At 25.7% G+C, this 17,671-nt stretch overlaps 2 protein-coding genes and 1 long non-coding RNA gene across 4 annotated transcripts in view; 1 reads left to right on the top strand and 2 right to left on the bottom strand.

The window, feature by feature from the left end:
- Window positions 1-1,134, bottom strand: part of LOC122510404 — a 74,948-nt gene extending 73,814 nt beyond the window's left edge. The window contains exon 1 of the long non-coding RNA XR_006302440.1: window positions 1,103-1,134. This is a non-coding gene — a long non-coding RNA (uncharacterized LOC122510404). The remainder of the gene's footprint in view (window positions 1-1,102) is intronic.
- A 300-nt stretch (window positions 1,135-1,434) lies between these two features.
- Window positions 1,435-11,343, top strand: LOC122510399 (116 kDa U5 small nuclear ribonucleoprotein component). The gene is made up of 7 exons (XM_043625017.1): window positions 1,435-1,567; window positions 2,017-2,272; window positions 3,077-4,037; window positions 4,176-4,405; window positions 6,947-7,665; window positions 7,732-8,012; window positions 10,747-11,343. The coding sequence occupies exons 2-7, from the start codon at window positions 2,030-2,032 to the stop codon at window positions 11,250-11,252; spliced, it is 2,940 nt and encodes a 979-aa protein (XP_043480952.1). The 5' UTR covers window positions 1,435-1,567; window positions 2,017-2,029; the 3' UTR covers window positions 11,253-11,343.
- Window positions 11,344-11,355: 12 nt separating this feature from the next.
- LOC122510400 (calcium channel flower) lies at window positions 11,356-17,522 on the bottom strand. Of its 2 annotated transcripts, XM_043625019.1 has the most exons (6): window positions 17,368-17,522; window positions 17,161-17,281; window positions 16,350-16,554; window positions 16,141-16,248; window positions 14,693-14,864; window positions 14,100-14,233 (listed from the first exon to the last, which is right to left on the bottom strand). In XM_043625019.1, the coding sequence occupies exons 1-5, from the start codon at window positions 17,368-17,370 to the stop codon at window positions 14,738-14,740; spliced, it is 564 nt and encodes a 187-aa protein (XP_043480954.1). In that variant the 5' UTR covers window positions 17,371-17,522; the 3' UTR covers window positions 14,100-14,233; window positions 14,693-14,737. The 2 variants fall into 2 exon arrangements, with proteins under 2 accessions (XP_043480953.1, XP_043480954.1); XM_043625018.1 differs by lacking the exon at window positions 14,693-14,864 and having other exon boundaries at window positions 11,356-14,233.
- Between the last annotated feature and the right edge of the window lie 149 nt (window positions 17,523-17,671).

The raw sequence follows: 17,671 nt of genomic DNA, 5'->3' as shown, positions 1-17,671 counted from the left end.
GTAAAATAAATAATTTGACTAAATTTTCCATTGAAATTGATATTAAAATCATCGTTTTTGCAAAAAATGTATTTTTTCTACTCTGGAATGAACATTTTTTTTATTTAATTCCCCAAATAAATTTACTCAACTATGAAATTTGGTCATTTTTTCCTGACAAAATTTTGTCTACAATTGTAATTTTTCCATTGTTTTCAATTCTATTTATAAATACTCCAAAAGAGGCGAAATACATTTTGAAGTTTTGTTCCGAAATTATTTGATACTACAAATGTTAGAAATGAGAAATAAATAAATTAATTCGCGATAATTTCTACAATGTGATAACTTACTCGTGATATTCTTTTCAAGATAATTATTCATTAGTTTATGAAAAATAAAATAAAAGCAGTAATAGGATAAAATTAACTATACTCGACAAAACTTGATTATTTGTTTTAACAATAATAATATTTAACGAAATACGAACAAAAACAAATTTTTCTGTCATGGCGGACAGTGTACTGAGCAAAGTTGAGTAGATCGCGCTCTAAGCAGCAAAGATGGGTAGATTACGTTTAAGAATAAAAACAATGGAAAAATAAAAATATAAAAAAAATTTTTATATAAATTATATTTTATAATAAAAAAAATTAAATTAATAATTAAACCGTATTTTTTTCATTAAACAAAAGCTTTTTTGTTCCTTTCTCTCTTCTACATTTTTTACTTTGACTCTACTTTGCCCTGAAGTTGGATGCGCGAATGATCCAACAATGAAACAAAATGGCCGCCATGAAAAAATGACCTCAGCCCGGAACGCCATATAATCTTTTGCATTTTTTTATCAAAAAATCCAGAAAAATTGCATTGAAGTTGCAATCGAACGTTTCCAAATGCAATTATATGCATATTTTAGAAAAATATTGCGAAATTTCGATCGTATATATGAAACATGTTAGATTCGATTACCGAAATAAAAAGAACAAAAATACTAATATTTACCACATCTAATGATAAACTTTTACGAAAATCTTCAAATATACATATAAAAGATTCTAATTATTCATAAATTTGTATTAATTGCAAAACGATGATTAATAAATTAATAAATAACTTTTACCTAACGAGAACGACAAGCGTCCACCATTTTCTCTACGTCAGAGACTGTAGTGAAGCAGTGCTGCCAAACCAACTTCACGAAATTCCCAATTCAACCAACATGGCCGCCAACCTAAGAAAACGAAAATTCAAATTCACTGTAAATGAAAATGGATAAAATCAATTAATTTAAAAGAAATTTGATAGAAATACATAAAGCAAATAATTAAATACGTAAAGGGGAAAAATAATTTTACAAATAAATTTATGTTAAACTTTTTATATTAAAAGGAAATAAATATAATTTCCAATATTAAAAATGGCGACATTTGCACATGCGCAAATGTAGACTTGTGGTTGTCGTGTTTGTGTTGAACATAACCTACAAGTGTATCGTATCGGCTTTATTAATGATAGAAATTGACATTCTTTATAATATTATAATATATATATATAAAGGAAATTATTTAAATAAAAAGAGAAACAGGTATTTAAAAAATTTTTAGTCTTAGAAAATTGGTCGATTTTACTACTTTCTGATATATTTATTTTCTAAATTAGTTTCGAATGTAATGGATATAAACAAACAAAACGTAATTTTTTCGTATATTTTTAAAAAATAAATAAAATTAAAATTGTATAATTTTTAACTTTAGTTTTTTTAGTAGTTAAAGTAGGAGAAACAAAACAGTGTATAATTTTTATTATCAGAATTTTTCTGTAATACTTTACTATAGTTAAAATGTGTTTATGAATTCCACTACAAGTTGACAAATTTTTATTTTAGATTATGTATTAATTAAATAATAATTCATTTTGAATATTGTAATTTTATATTTTTATTTTTTTTTGTAGTTTTGTTCTCGTGTTTTTATTTTTATAGTTTTATTACTTTTTATCATTTTATTATATTCGTAACAAAATTACTTTTTAAAGATAAAACCTAAGGATGGATGCAGATCTTTATGACGAGTTTGGTAATTATATTGGACCGGATTTAGCATCGGAGAGTGAAGATGAAACCGAATATGGAAATATTGGCGATGAAGGAGATGATCGAGACAGATCCGATGAGGAAATGGAGGAAGACAAGGACGATATTCGCGATCAAATGGAGCAAAATTCAACGGCTGTTGTTTTACACGAGGATAAACGATATTATCCTAGTGCATTAGAAGTTTACGGTCCTCAGGTAAATTAATCGTCACCTAGTCTCAATTCAATTATTCTCAAATTTTTTTAAAATTATTTACAAGAATTCAATTATTTACATAAGTAATAAAATTCTTCAAAGAAATTCAATTATTCTCAAATTTTTTTGATAAAACTCTTTATAAGAATTCAATTATTCTCAAATTTTTTGATAAAATTCTTTACAAGAATTCAATTATTCTTAAATTTTTTTATAAAATTATTTCAAGAATTCAATTATTTTCATAATTAGTAAAATTCTTCAAAGAAATTCAATTATTCTAAAATGTTTTGATAAAATTCTTTACAAGAATTCAATTATTTTCATAAATAATAAAATTCTTCGAAGAAATTCAATTATTCTCAAATTTTTTGATAGAATTCTTCGAAAAATTCAATTATTCTAACCTTTTTTGATAAAATTCTTTACAAGAATTCAATTATTTTCATAAGTAGTAAAATTCTTCGAAGAAATTCAATTATTCTCAAATTTTTTGATAAAATTCTTTACAAGAATTCAATTATTTTCATAAATAATAATATTCTGCGAAGAAGTTCAATTATTCCCAAATTTTTTGATAAAATTCTTAGCAAAAAATTCAATGATTTTCAATATATTAATTTTAAAATTAAAATTATTTAAAAAGCTAGGAACAAAGAAGCAAACATAAACTAACTTCAAACTGCGAACAGATTAACGGAATACAACGATTATTAATATAAGATTTTGATATTTATTTAATTTACTGTATATTTATTAAAAGAACTTTTCGTTCGATTTAATTGTCTACTTCTTGTTACTTAGGTTGAAGTTCTGGTGCAAGAAGAAGATGCTCAACCTTTAGAGAAACCGTTAGTCGAGCCAACGAAGAAGCCGAAATTTCAACTGAAACAACAACAACTTCCGGACACCTCGTACAATATTGAATTCCTGGCCGATATGATGGACGCACCACATTTAATACGAAATGTCGTATTACTTGGACATTTACATCACGGAAAAACGACACTGGTCGATTGCCTAGTGAGACAAACTCATCCCTACATTCATTCAGTGACCGATGAGAAACCACTGCGTTACACGGACACCCTCTTCACCGAACAGCAAAGAGGCGTCTCGATAAAAGCCGCCCCGGTTACTCTTCTTCTACAAGACGTTAAATCGAAATCCTACCTTTTGAATATTTTCGACACTCCAGGACACGTGAATTTTTCCGACGAGGCAACGGCGGCAATTCGCCTCTCGGACGGCGCAATGTTAGTCGTTGACGCCGCCGAGGGTATGATGCTGAATACCGAACGCCTATTGAAACACGCAATTCAGGAGAAAATTGCAATCACCGTGTGCATCAATAAAATCGATCGACTAATATTAGAACTAAAATTACCGCCACTAGACGCGTATTATAAATTGAGACACATCGTGGAGGATATTAATAATAAAATAGCCGAACACTCGACCGATGAGAATCCCGGTTTTGTTTCACCTGCATTTGGCAATGTTTGCTTTGCCAGTTCTGAGTATAATGTTTGTTTCACATTGAAATCATTCGCAGCACTTTACGCGAGGCGAAGTCCATCGGTTAATGTCAATGAATTTGCAAAACGCTTATGGGGCGATATTTATTTCAATTCGAAGACTAGAAAATTCACCAAAAAACCAGCACACAATACTGCACAAAGAAGTTTTATTGAATTCATCTTGGAACCATTGTATAAAATTTTCGCTCAAGTTATCGGTGACGTAGATTCAACATTACCTGGTGGTGAGAATTTTTTGTCCCTTTTTTTACTAATAATCTATCAAAAATATAATATATAATTTATAATTAAATTATAATATACAATTTTTAAAATTTGGAATTTCCATCATCTTCACTATTTAAATATTATTTTTGTTTTAGTTCTGGATCAGCTGGGAATTAGATTAACTTCTGAGGAAATGAAAATGAACATCAGACCGTTATTGAGATTGGTTTGCACTCGATTTCTGGGTGATATGTCAGGATTTGTCGACATGTGCGTGAGCCATATTCCGAGCCCTCATGATCATGCAGCTGTCAAGGTTCAACATATTTACACTGGACCAACAGATTCGCCTTTGGCTCTGGACATGATAAATTGTGATCCCGACGTAAGTGCAATAAATAATTGAAAGTTATTTTTAATAAATTAATATCAAATTAATGTTTAAGCTAATTTATTTATTACACAGGGTTGCTACAGGTCAGGGATTTTTATTAAAAGTAATGGAAAAGAGTAAATTTTTAGAATTCATAAGAAAATTCTGACTTTTCGTGCCTTTTATCTTTGACTCATAAACAATGAAATTACCACGAATTATAAAACAAAACCTTCAATTTTTTCTATTTCTGACAAAATTTCTTTTTAAATATCTTAATTGTTGAAGAACTATCATAAAATTATTACTGAAAAAATATTTAATGAATAATTTTACTTAAATATTTCAAAGTTAATTCAATTTTAAAAAAGTTGCTTTTACAATTTTCATAAATAGATGAACTTCAAAAGGTTTGAATTTGAAATTTTATAAAATTTCAATTTTTAATTAATTTAATTAGAAATTAAAAGTGTTAAAAACATTTATAAAAAAATTGAATTTTTGAGAAGTTACAAATTATGACAGAAATTCAATTATTTTTAAAAGTAATAAAATTTTGGTCAAAATTTCAATTATCTTTCTAAATTATAAAATTCTGCTCTGAAATTCAATTATTTGCAAAAATTTTAATAAAATTCTTAGCAAAATTTCAATTATTTTCAAAAATTTCAATAAACTTCTTGCCAAAATTTCAATTATTATCAAAAAATTGTCTCAATTCAAAAATTCTTACTTCCAAAATCTACTATTTTAAAAAAATTTTTCAAAAGAGTTCAATTATTTACAAATTTTTTATACATTTCTTTGCAATAATTCAATTATTTTCCAAAAATTTTTGCAAAATTTCAATTATTTTCCAAAATTTTCCTGAATTCTAAGATTTTTAATATCTATTATTTTAATAAAATTTCCCAAAAGAATTTAATTATTAAAAAAAAAAAATTTTAATAAAATTCTACAGAAACTTAAATATTTTCATAAATAATAAAAATTTCACAGGAATTCAATTATTTACAATTTTTTTTTATAAATTTCTTCGCAATAATTCCATTATTTTCATAAATAATAAATTATATTTTACTGAGTATCAATTAATTTTAATTAAGTTTCTCCAAAAATGTAATTATTCTAAAAAAATTTATTTTAATTTTACAAAAGAATTCAATTATTTAAAAATTTGTTAATAAAATTTTGTCAAGAATTCAATTATTTTCAATACAATTTTAATAAAATTTTTCTCAACAAGATTCAAATATCTTTAAAAAATGTAATGAAATTCTTCGAGAGAATTCAATTATTTTTAAAAATTTTGATAAAATTCTTTATAAGATTTAAATTATTTTCAAAACTTACAATTTTAATTAAATTTGTTGAAATAATTTAATTATTTTTAAAAGTTCTTAATAAAAATCTTTAAAACAAATCAATTCTGTTTAAAAATTTTTTAAAAATTATTCCAAGAATTCAATTATTCTCTTAAATTTTAATAAAATTGTTCCCAAGAATTCAATTATTTACATAAATAATTTCTGGAAGGAATTCAATTATGTCGATAAATAAAAAAATTATTCCCGAAAATTCAATTATTTTGAGGCATTTTAATAAAACTGTTTACAAAATTCAATTATTTACATAATTAATAAAATTCATTGCAGAATTTCAATTATTTTTAAATGTTTCATTTAAATTCGTCAAAAGAATTCAATTATTTAAAGTTTTATTGATAAAAATCTTTATGAGAATTCAATTTTAAGGAACATTAAATTATTCAATATATTATTTATTTTTGTATTTAAATAATTGAATTCTCGTAGAATTTTTAAATAAATATTGGTTTAGAAATGAATTTTAATTAAAGTTTCAAATAATAATTGAATATTAAAATCATTATAGCCTGAATTTTTAGAAATAATTGAATTTTGAAATGGTATCAAATTAAAATCTTTGAAAATTTGAAATTTTCATGCTTTTACTAACAATTCTGCAGAATTAATTTTTTTGAAAAAGTTTAATTGAATTTTTTTAAAATTATTCGAAGTTTTTGTTTTCTAATACAAAATTAAAGAATTTTTGAATAATCAAAATTTCGTAAAATTGAGTTGTAAATAAACGGATTTGAAAATTTTCAAAGAATTGTTTTAAAAATTATTGATTTAATAAGAATTGTTTTACAATAATATTTTTCTAAGTTGTTGAATTTTAAAAAGATTTGAATTTGAATGTTTTGAAGAATTTTAATTCCTATGGAAAAATAATAATGATAAAATATTTATTGAAAAAATAAGTTATTGATGTTTTCGAATAATTTTACATTTAAAGAAATTGGTAAATAAATGTAATAGAACATTTTTTTTCGTGTCTAATAATTATTAGAGTGAATCAGAATATTCTTTACAGTCAGGGGAAAGTCAAATTTTTGTCTGGAAATTAGGGAAAAATAAAACTAAATTTTTGTGGCAACCCTGTTACAATAATTCTAAATAAAAAATTTAGAAGAAGAATTTAGATTTATCTAAAGATATATTACCATTTACGATTTTTATTCATCAACAGGGAAGACTGATGATTCACAGTGCAAAAATGTACCCGACCGAAGATTGTACCCTGTTTCACGTTTTGGGACGAGTGATGTCCGGCACCCTCGAGGCTGGACAACGAGTTCGCGTTCTCGGCGAAGCTTACAGTCGCGTTGACGAGGAAGATTCACGTGTTCTAACTGTCGGCCGCTTATGGATTAGCGAGGCGCGCTATTCCATTGAACTGAGTCGTGTACCAGCTGGAAATTGGGTGCTCATCGAGGGTATCGATAAATCAATCGTAAAAACAAGTACAATCACAGATCTCACGAGTTCCGACGATTTATACATATTTCGTCCATTGAAATTCAACACACAGAGTGTGATAAAAATTGCCGTCGAACCGGTGAATCCATCAGAATTACCAAAAATGTTGGATGGCCTGAGAAAAGTGAACAAAAGTTATCCCCTATTGGGAACAAGAGTCGAGGAAAGTGGCGAACATGTTGTACTCGGCACTGGTGAATTATATCTCGATTGTGCAATGCACGATCTACGTCGCATGTACTCGGAAATTGATATTAAAGTTGCCGATCCAGTGGTGTCGTTTGCCGAGACTGTCGTCGAGACAAGTTCTCTGAAATGTTTCGCAGAAACGCCGAATAAGAAGAATAAATTGACAATGATTGCCGAGCCATTGGAGAAGGGATTAGCCGAGGATATTGAGAATGAAAAAGTAAAAATTACCTGGAATAAGTAAGTTAATTTCGAAGGTAACTACTCTAGTTTATTTTGAAATTAATCCGTGTTTTTTTTCTACAGGAAGAAATTGGGAGAATTTTTCCAAACCACCTACGATTGGGATTTACTCGCCGCGAGAAGTATTTGGGCATTTGGTCCAGACGCAACGGGACCAAATATTCTTGTCGACGATACTTTGCCTTCGGAAGTTGATAAATCTTTGTTGAACAGTGCTCGTGACGCAATTGTTCAAGGCTTCCAGTGGGGAACTCGAGAAGGTCCTCTCTGCGAGGAGCCGATTCGAAACGTGAAATTTAAAATTCTAGACGCTGTCATCGCCCAGGAACCTTTGCATCGTGGAGGTTTGTATTTAAATTCTACGATAAAGTTTGATTTTTTCGACTATTTTCAACAGGGTTTGTGTCATTTTCGTTTATCTCATAAACTGTGAAATTACCACCAATTCTAATACAAAACCTTCAATTTTTTCTATTTCTAACAATAATTTCATTTTAAATAACTTAATTTTTGAATAACTATCATAAAATTATTACTTAGAAATTATTTAATGAATTTACTCAATAATTTCAAAATTAATTGGATTTCAAAAGAGTTGCGTGTACAATCTTCATAAATAGATGAACTTAAAGGGTTTCAATTTGAAATTTTAGAAAAAATAAATTTTTAATTAATTTAAATAGAAATTTTAAGAACAACTGATTACAGAAATTTAATTATTTTCAAAAGTGATAAACTTCTTCGCATAAATTCAATTATGTTCAGAAATTTTAAAAAATTCTCGTCAAAATTTCAATTATCTTTATAAATAACTAGCAAATATTACGCGCGAAACGTGTCGTTCAATTTATTATTATTATTATGCAAATTACAGAATTTTCTATTTTCAAATATGAATTTTTGAACAATTTCAGATTCAAACTTTTAAAAAATTCAATTATTAACTAATTAACTAATTAATTATTCTTGTTTATTAATTTCAAAATATTTAATAAAATTCTTCGCAAGAATACAATTATTTTTATAAATAATAACATTCTTCGTAAGAATTCAATTATTTTTAAACAAAATTTTAATAACATTTCACGAACGAATACAATTATTTTCTAAAATTTTAATAAATCCTTCGAAACAATTCAATTATTCTTTTAAATAGTAAAGTCTTTGCAAAAATTCAATTATTTTTAAAAAAATTTCACGAAAGAATTCAATTTTTTTTTTTAATTCGTTATAAAATCTTTGCAAAAATTCAATTACTTTTAAAAAAATTTCACGAAAGAATTCAATTTTTTTCTTAATTCGTTATAACATATTTTTTTTAAAATCAATTATTTTCTAAAATTTTTAAAAATCCTTCTAAACAACTCAATTTTATGTATAAATAGTGAAATTCTTTGCAAAAATTCAATTATATTCAAAAATATTTCACGAAACAATTCAATTTTTTTCTTAATTCTTTATAAAAAATTTTTCAAAAGAATTCAATTTCTTTCTAAAATTCATAAAATTGAATTATTTTCAAAATTTTTAATTAAAATTATTTAAAAAAAACCTCCATTATTTAAAAAAATAAATTCAAATAAATTCTTCAAAAAGAATGTATTTAGAATTTTATAAAATTTGAATAAAATTCTTTACGAGAATTCAATAAACTTTACAAATAATAAATTTTTTTATGGGAATTCAATTATTGAAAAAAATTGGAATAAAATTCTTCGCAAAAAATTAATTATTTTCGAGAATTCAATTATTTTTAAAAATAAACATTTTCACAGGAATTCAATTTTTTACAAATGTTTTATAAATTTTTTTGCAATAATTCCATTATTTTCATAAATAATAAATTTTATTTTACACAATTTCAATTAATTTTAATAGAATTTTAATTCAGTTCCACGAAAAATGTAATTATTGTTAAAAATTATATTTAAATTTGCCAAAAGAATTCAATTATTTAAAAATTTGTTGATACGATTTTTGTCGAGAATTCAATTCTGTTTATAAATAAACATTTTTACAGAAATACAATTATTTAAAAAAAAAAATTAATAAAATTCTTTGTCAGATTTCAATTATTTTCAATTTTTTAATGAAATTTCTCTATGGAATTTAATTATTTTCAAAAAGTTTTAAAAACTTCGAAGAAATTCAATTTATTTAAATAAAAATTTGAATAAAATTCTTCACAAGAAATTAATTATTTTCATAAATAATAATATTTTTCTCCAGAATTAAATTATTTTCACAAATAAAATTCTTCACAGGAATTCAATTCTTTAAAAAATTTTTTAATAAAATTCGTTGTGAGAATTCAATTATTTTCATAAATAACAAAACTTATCGCAGTATTTCAATTATTTTTTATATAATTTTAAATAAAATGATAGAAAATTGTATTTATTCTTACAATTTTTTTTTAAATTTGCCGAAAGAATTCAATTATTATTAAAAAATTAAAAATTTTGATAAAATTCTTCATAAAAATTCAATTTTAAGAAATATTCAATAAATATTTAATAAATTATTTATTTTTGTATTTAAATAATTGAATTTTCGAGAAATGTTCTAATAAATTTCACTTAAAATTTTAAATTATAATTGAATATTAAAAACAATAGCGTGAATTTTTAGAAATAATTGAATTTGGAAAGGGTTGAAATTAAAATCTTTAAAAATTTGAATTTATAAAATACAATATTCTTATGATATAAAATAATGATTTTGATCACTCTGTCATCTTAAATATATTATATTATAATTATAATATAATAATGATTAAATATTTATTTAAAAAAAAATTATTGATTTTTTATTGATTTTATTTTATTTATTGAAAAAAAATTATTTTCGAATAATTTTATAATTAAAAAAATTCGTAAATAAATGTAATAGAACATTTTTTTGAGTATCAAATTATTTCTAAAGTGAATCAGAATATTCTTCAGGGTCAGGGAAAAAGTGAAAATTTTGTCTGGAAATCAGGGAAAAAACAAAATTCAATTTTTGTGGTAACCCTGTTTCAAAAATACATTCAAGTTATTTTTTTTCCCCATTTTTAATCATCTAAAATACTTTCAGGTGGACAAATAATTCCCACAGCACGTCGAGTGGCATATTCGGCATTTTTGATGGCCACACCACGTCTAATGGAACCCTATCTCTTCGTCGAGGTTCAAGCCCCGGCCGATTGTGTCTCAGCCGTGTACACAGTCCTGGCAAAAAGAAGAGGTCACGTAACGCAAGACGCACCAGTCGCCGGAAGTCCTCTCTACACAATAAAAGCCTTCATTCCAGCGATCGATAGTTTTGGTTTCGAAACTGATTTAAGAACACACACGCAGGGCCAAGCATTCTGCTTATCAGTCTTTCACCACTGGCAAATTGTCCCCGGTGATCCACTCGACAAGAGTATCACAATCAGACCACTTGAACCCCAACCGCCCACACATTTGGCCCGTGAATTCATGCTGAAGACCCGAAGACGTAAAGGACTCTCCGAGGATGTTTCGATTAATAAATTTTTCGACGATCCCATGTTGTTGGAATTGGCCCGACAAGACGTACTTCTCAATTATCCAATGTAAAATTAAAGTTATTTTCAATTACTATTGACTCTGTAAATATGCAATTTTCACGTCAATTTTTACCGAATAAATTGTTTTTTTTCACTGGAAATTAAAAGACAAATTACCTTACCAATAATCAATATATTCTTATATTGAAAATTTTATTACATACATACATAAAGAACATGGTAGGTCAATGTATTTTTTGGTTAATAATTATGAATTACTCTTATGCAGTCGTGGTCTGTTGCTATTTTTCCTTTTATCAAAAAGAGAACAAAAAAACAACAGTAATTCTCTGCCCAGGACATAACACAACAAAAAAAACTTAGTCATTCTCGCTAACATATATTAAGTGCGCAACTTGCACCATTCGTATTATATAATTAGATAGAAAAAAAAATAGTTTTGTCATTGATAAAATTTTATCAATGAGGAAACTTTTCTTTTTTTTGTTCATAATATTTAACAAGGGACGTTTTCATATTAACGCAGTATTTATACGTGTACACTTTTATATATTTATATACAAAACATGAAAAGAGGAAAAAAAAAAAAACTTGTCCTTTAGGCATTCATGTAAATATTAGAGGCTAATTTACTTATTATTGGAAGTGGATTTCTATTTCTAAATTTTCAATTGTGGAAGCTTTAAAATTATTTCTTTTTTTTTCTCAAAGGAATATTCTTTGCTAGTCTTATAAATTATAAAACAGCATTCACTCTATAAATAAAAAAACTATTCCTTCAATTTGTGAAGTAAAACAGTATAGAATTCACATTCATTTAAAATTCGTTTTTTCTTAACTTTTCTTCTGAACTAGATCAATACGAATGACATTTATATAATATATATTTATATAATTAAGAGAACTCTCTAAATACTGCGGCATTTTATTTCTATCAAATAATCTCAAGATTAGAGTAATTTTCAAAGCTTGGAATGTTTTTTTTCTCCTTCACAAAAAGAAACGAAATTTCTATTTTAGTTATCAACGATATTCGATCCATTGATTATAACACGTACTAACAATTATTAAAATTTTCAATGTCAAACTTTCGAAAATTCTAAATTCTAAATTATGAAAGATTATGAATTATATTTTCAATGATTAAAAAATTTGGAATTATTAAAGAATTATTATTGAATTACGAAGATTATATTAGTTAATTATTTTAATTTGAATTACTTCTATTTTAATGTAATAACAATTTTTAAATACGTCAACTTCTCGAATATTCGTAAATAACAAAATATCATAATACACCGCAAGATAAATCGAATTCACAACGAGTACAATAATTCTAGACTAATTCTACATTTTTCTTCTAATACAGGTTTTTAGCCATAAATATAAGTCTAACAACTCCTATTGAATTATTTAAATTTATGTCTATTGTAATGATACAACTGTGCCCGCATTTAACTATACGAATAATTCCCTCAAAAAAAGAGAAAAGAATTTTTTTCTTCTACCTTAAAAAAAAATTTGTCTAGATGGAAAAGAATTCCATTTGAAATAACACAATTAAAAATTAAGTCTCCTTAATGTAATTAATATTAATTAGGCCTAAATTGACTCAAAAAAAGTAAATTAATTTTCTCAAATGAAATTCAAATGGAATTTTTACAAAAACACTAAAAGTAAATGAAAAAAATTTTTTCTCTCTTTTTTCCAGAAATTATTCTGATAAATGTAGTTTTAGACTCTATATCAATGAAATATGAAATCTTTCCACTGAAAAATTGGAACAATGAAAGTAAGGAGATTCTCGAAGTCTTTTGCTCTTAAATAAATAAAATTAAAGGAAGAGAAAAAATTTTTTAATCAGTACAATTAAAAACAAAATTACTTAAAAATATATGACCAAATATTCAAAATGTCGAAAAAAAATAAATTTTTCTTTTTAATGAAAGAAATGTTTCCAAGAATTGAAAGACAAAAGTCATAAGTACGAGGCCCTCGCATGAATATGATATGTTTTCACTTTACTTCTTCACTTTTATAGTAAATTAAAAAGAGGGAAATAAAAAGGAAATTTCCCCGGAAAATTCATCGAGCCTCTATTTTTTAGTCCTTCCGTTAAAAAAATTGAATAGTTGATTATTCCTTCTGACTAGATAAAAATAAGCTTATAAAAAATTAGTTTCAAAAAAATATAGAAGACACTGATCGAGAAGAAGTAAAAACTCAGAAAAAGGAAAATTGACGCAAACTACACTGCGGAGGTAGAAAAAAAATTGACGACAGCAAAGTATCATTGACATAAAAGAAAAATCATTTCCTCTCCTTATCTTATGAGATTTTAGCTTTAAACATCTTAAACTCTATTTGATACGTTACATCTGCGAATTTATCTCCGGAATTCAATAATATATCAGAGCATTATTCATTCTTTGGAAGAAAAAAATTCCATCGTTCACAATTTCATAAAATTGATACAAAAAAAAAATGATCATTTAAAACTGTTTTCATCATCTCTCTAAAATTTACATCATTTGTAAATAAATAACATAAAGAAATAATTTCAATAAAAGAATAAAAAAAAATTGTCACGATGGAACGTTTTCTTAATCATTTCGCAAAATAGTGAACCAAACTCATGAATAATATTAAGTCTTTATTTTCAATATTCATTTTAAAAAACTCGTTAAAAGTAGGTCGAAGTCAATTTAAAACTAGTGACAATAATTCCGTGTTGGGAATTTTTCATCACTATCGACTCAAAAAAATGTTAATCATATAAAATATTCATGCGCTTGGCCACTGCACTGATATAAAATGAAATTAATTAACTCGTTTCAATTATTATTGACAATTAATGGGCGTAAAATAAAACGCCAATTTGTTCCTAAGGGTCAAACAATGCTATCCGGAGGATTAGTAAAACTCACTGGCTGAGCATTTTGAACGAGATTTGACTTCGTACTTGTTGATGCCGATGCTTGAGAAGCTGTCGCTGATGCTGCTGATGTTCTCATTTCATGGAAAGATGCCCTGAAGAGAAAAAAAAGAAATTTTTAAATTGTCGAAATTAAACACTTTTAGAAACATTTTCATTCTAAATTTTTGTAATTTTACCAAAATCCAATTCTACTGTTTGTAAAGTTTTTGTAAATTCGTTAATTTGCTAATATTGGGAATAAAAAAAGGAAAAAAAAAAGAAGAAACAAAAATTATCCTGGAAAAACGTATTTTTTAATTATAATTATAATTTAATTATAATTTTTATTTTTTAGTCATTGTTCCTTTTTTCCAAGACAATTTTCATTTTATTAAAAGGAATTATTGTTATCAGAAGCGTTCATCTACACTCATAAGCTGAAGCTATTTATAATAAAAAAAAAGAATGCAAGCTAAAGCAACAGGTGCGGAAGACTAATTAAAAAAAAAAAAAAATTGGTGAAAACAAATTAAAAGTAAACAAGCGTAGCTTTAAATTAGATGTATTATTGCCTCGTTAATGAAGTGGTGCAATTAATATTTTTGTTTTTCGTGGATTTATGTCGGCCTCCAGACATCAGGATCTTCCATGAGAGTAGCATGTTGATCTGTGGAAAGTGGAGCCGCTCCCTGAGGAGAACCCACGACAGAAGTTGGCAATCCTGTAGGATCGGGTCTCGCCCCTCTGTTAGTGTGTCAGTTTTCATTACAATTTCAAAACAAATACACAATTATCAGAAAAAATAATGTCAATTAAAATTTTCTTCACTACAACTTTTGAACTAAAAATATTTTTTAAAAAATCTGAAAATACACCTGAAATCTGGAGACAAAATACTCCTGCGAACTTTATTGTTACGGCAAAAATATTAAACCTTCTTTAAAAATAGCTTTGAATATATTTAATCAAATTTAAGTGTAAATAAATTTTAGAAATATTAATATTTTACTTTTGCAGGCCTCGGACCGATTTTAACGAGCAAAAAAAATCGCTTTAGTCGATTAAAAATAGAAAAAAAGTCGAAAAAGTCGTTCCAAAATTTAACACTATAATTCTTCCAAAAATTCAATTATTTTCTACAATTTTTAACTAAAATTCATCTCTAAACCAATTTTTTATTATAATTTTTAATAATTCAATTATTTAAATATAAAAAATCAATTTTTTTATAATAATTAAAACCGTCACTTTTTCTTTTTAAAGATATTAAGGTAGAATATTTTCAAAAATTTTAATAAAAAAATTAACTTTTTAAAAATATTTCTAAATACTTTTTAAAAGACAATTAAAATTTTTTAAAAGTTAATTTATTAGAATCATAATAAAATACTTGAAAAAATGATTTATTTTCAATTAAATTTTATAGAATTTCAATTATTCAAAATCTTTTTAATTGTATATTTCAAGAGTTTAATTAGAAAAATTATTCAAAAATAAATTTCCAAAGATTTGACTATAGTTCTGCTTTTCATACTATAAAAATTGAAATAATTTGGCATTTTATACTAAAAATATTTTGTCGCAAAATTTGGAAGAAAAGTCGAAAAAGTCGCAATTTTTTAATATAAGTCGATAAAAGTCGCATTATTAGAAAAAATTCGAAATTTTCATAATAACCGAGACCTGCTTTTGCGTTAAAATCTTCCCACAAAAAATTTTAAATCGAAACAACTTTTCTAGACTGACACATAGACGAAAATACAAAAAAAAAACACACGTACACAAAAAAGAATAATTATTCTTTTTTCCATTATGCATATTAGTAGGACAAAAAAAGAAACAAAAATATTTCAATTAATCGAAATGGTAATTTGTCGCAATATGAATTAATTAGAGATGATAAATGATTGCGTCTGCCACCTCAAAACACATCTTCACAAAACATTAGTTGTTTTACAGTAAAAATTAAATATTGAGTATCTGCAAAACAAAGAAGCACTTTTTAAAACTGTATACTCACTTTTTTCCAATTGCCATCATTCCGTAAATTAATCCAGTTGCAAAAATTAATCCACTACCAAAGAAGATGCTGACACCTAGGCACAAAATTAATGGCACAATACCTAATCTGAAATAGCAAAAAAAAAAAAAGAAAACGATTAATATGGAAATAAAAAATAATTGCACTGTTCTAATTTTTAATTTTAATTTTCAAAAAAAGGTACTTACGCACAATAGAAGGCAGCTCTGTTCCAATATGGTCTTTTTTCCACTATATCACTGAAATTTTGTACGAAATCTAAAAATAAGCAACAACAAGGAGCTTCGACAACAACAACAGTGAATCCAGCAAGCATTAAACAAATGCTCCCCAGTATACAAGAAACGTTGAAAATTGAAGTTATGATATTAAACAGTCCCATAATTATCGCAACTGAAACAAATTTCGAAAATATTAGAAATTTTCAACAACCTCGAATATTAACATCAAGTTTAATTTTCATAAATTTTAATAAAAATAGAAAAATATTATTTTCAATTAAGTTCTAAATTTATACTTAATCGAAAACTAGTTTACTATCTTAGAAATTTACATCGAATCGTATGAATCGAATATTAAAAACGATCCAGTAAAATTCTATACACTCTTTACATAATTTAGCGTTTCTTTGAATATTCAATGTAAATTTCCGATCTGAATTAACAATCTTAATCGAGATAAATTGATTTCAACGAAAAAAACTAAAAATTCTATTCTAGATATAACTTCCTTTTATGATACAACAGGTGTTCAGTTCTTTTAATCCCCCCTTTTTGAAAAATAAAACCCAACAAAGAATTTACGAGAAAAATATGGAAAAGTATCCTAATTATCGATACACATTAGCGATCAAAGAGAAATTATGGATTGAATATAAAAATAGGCAGACATTGATCGGAAAAAGGAAGCTTATCAAAAAATATGGCCGATGAATTTATCTCGATTAGAAATAAATTTTCATAGTAATTAGGGAAATTAGAAATATATAAATATACTTACTGCCACCTCCTACTGTACCGAGACCTCGTCCCGAGTACTTCAACCACCAGGGTACATCGTCCTTGGCGACGAGGTCCTCACCTGGCCTCTGCATGATAGCTGTCAATTTTTCTCCAAACGACTGAAAACAAAGGACACTTTCACTTTCTGAAATAAATTCCCGTATTTGTTAAGCACTCTTCATTTGGGAGAATTCACACTAATTACCATTTTCTTTTATATCGCGTACCCTACCCCAAACAGCTGACAAATAGCTGAATTTTATCGTCGTATGGAGAGAGAGATTTTTTTGGGGATGCAAAATGTAACCCTGCTACAAGGAAGGCTGGAGCACGCTCTGAAGTTGGCGAGTATCGAACACTTGGAGAATATCGATGTATTAATTATCGATATTATTTAAATTTTCGAAAAGTTCTCTCATTTTTCTTTAATTAAAGAAAGATATTTTCTTCTAACTATTAAAATATTTATTTAATATTATTTTTTTTTATTTATTATATATATTTATAAT

Source organism: Leptopilina heterotoma, unplaced genomic scaffold (assembly GCF_015476425.1).
Source record: "Leptopilina heterotoma isolate Lh14 unplaced genomic scaffold, ASM1547642v1 Lhet_68, whole genome shotgun sequence".
Lineage (NCBI taxonomy): Eukaryota > Metazoa > Arthropoda > Insecta > Hymenoptera > Figitidae > Leptopilina > Leptopilina heterotoma.
Note: the sequence above shows the minus strand (reverse complement) of the source record. Positions and strands in the feature narration are given on the sequence as shown.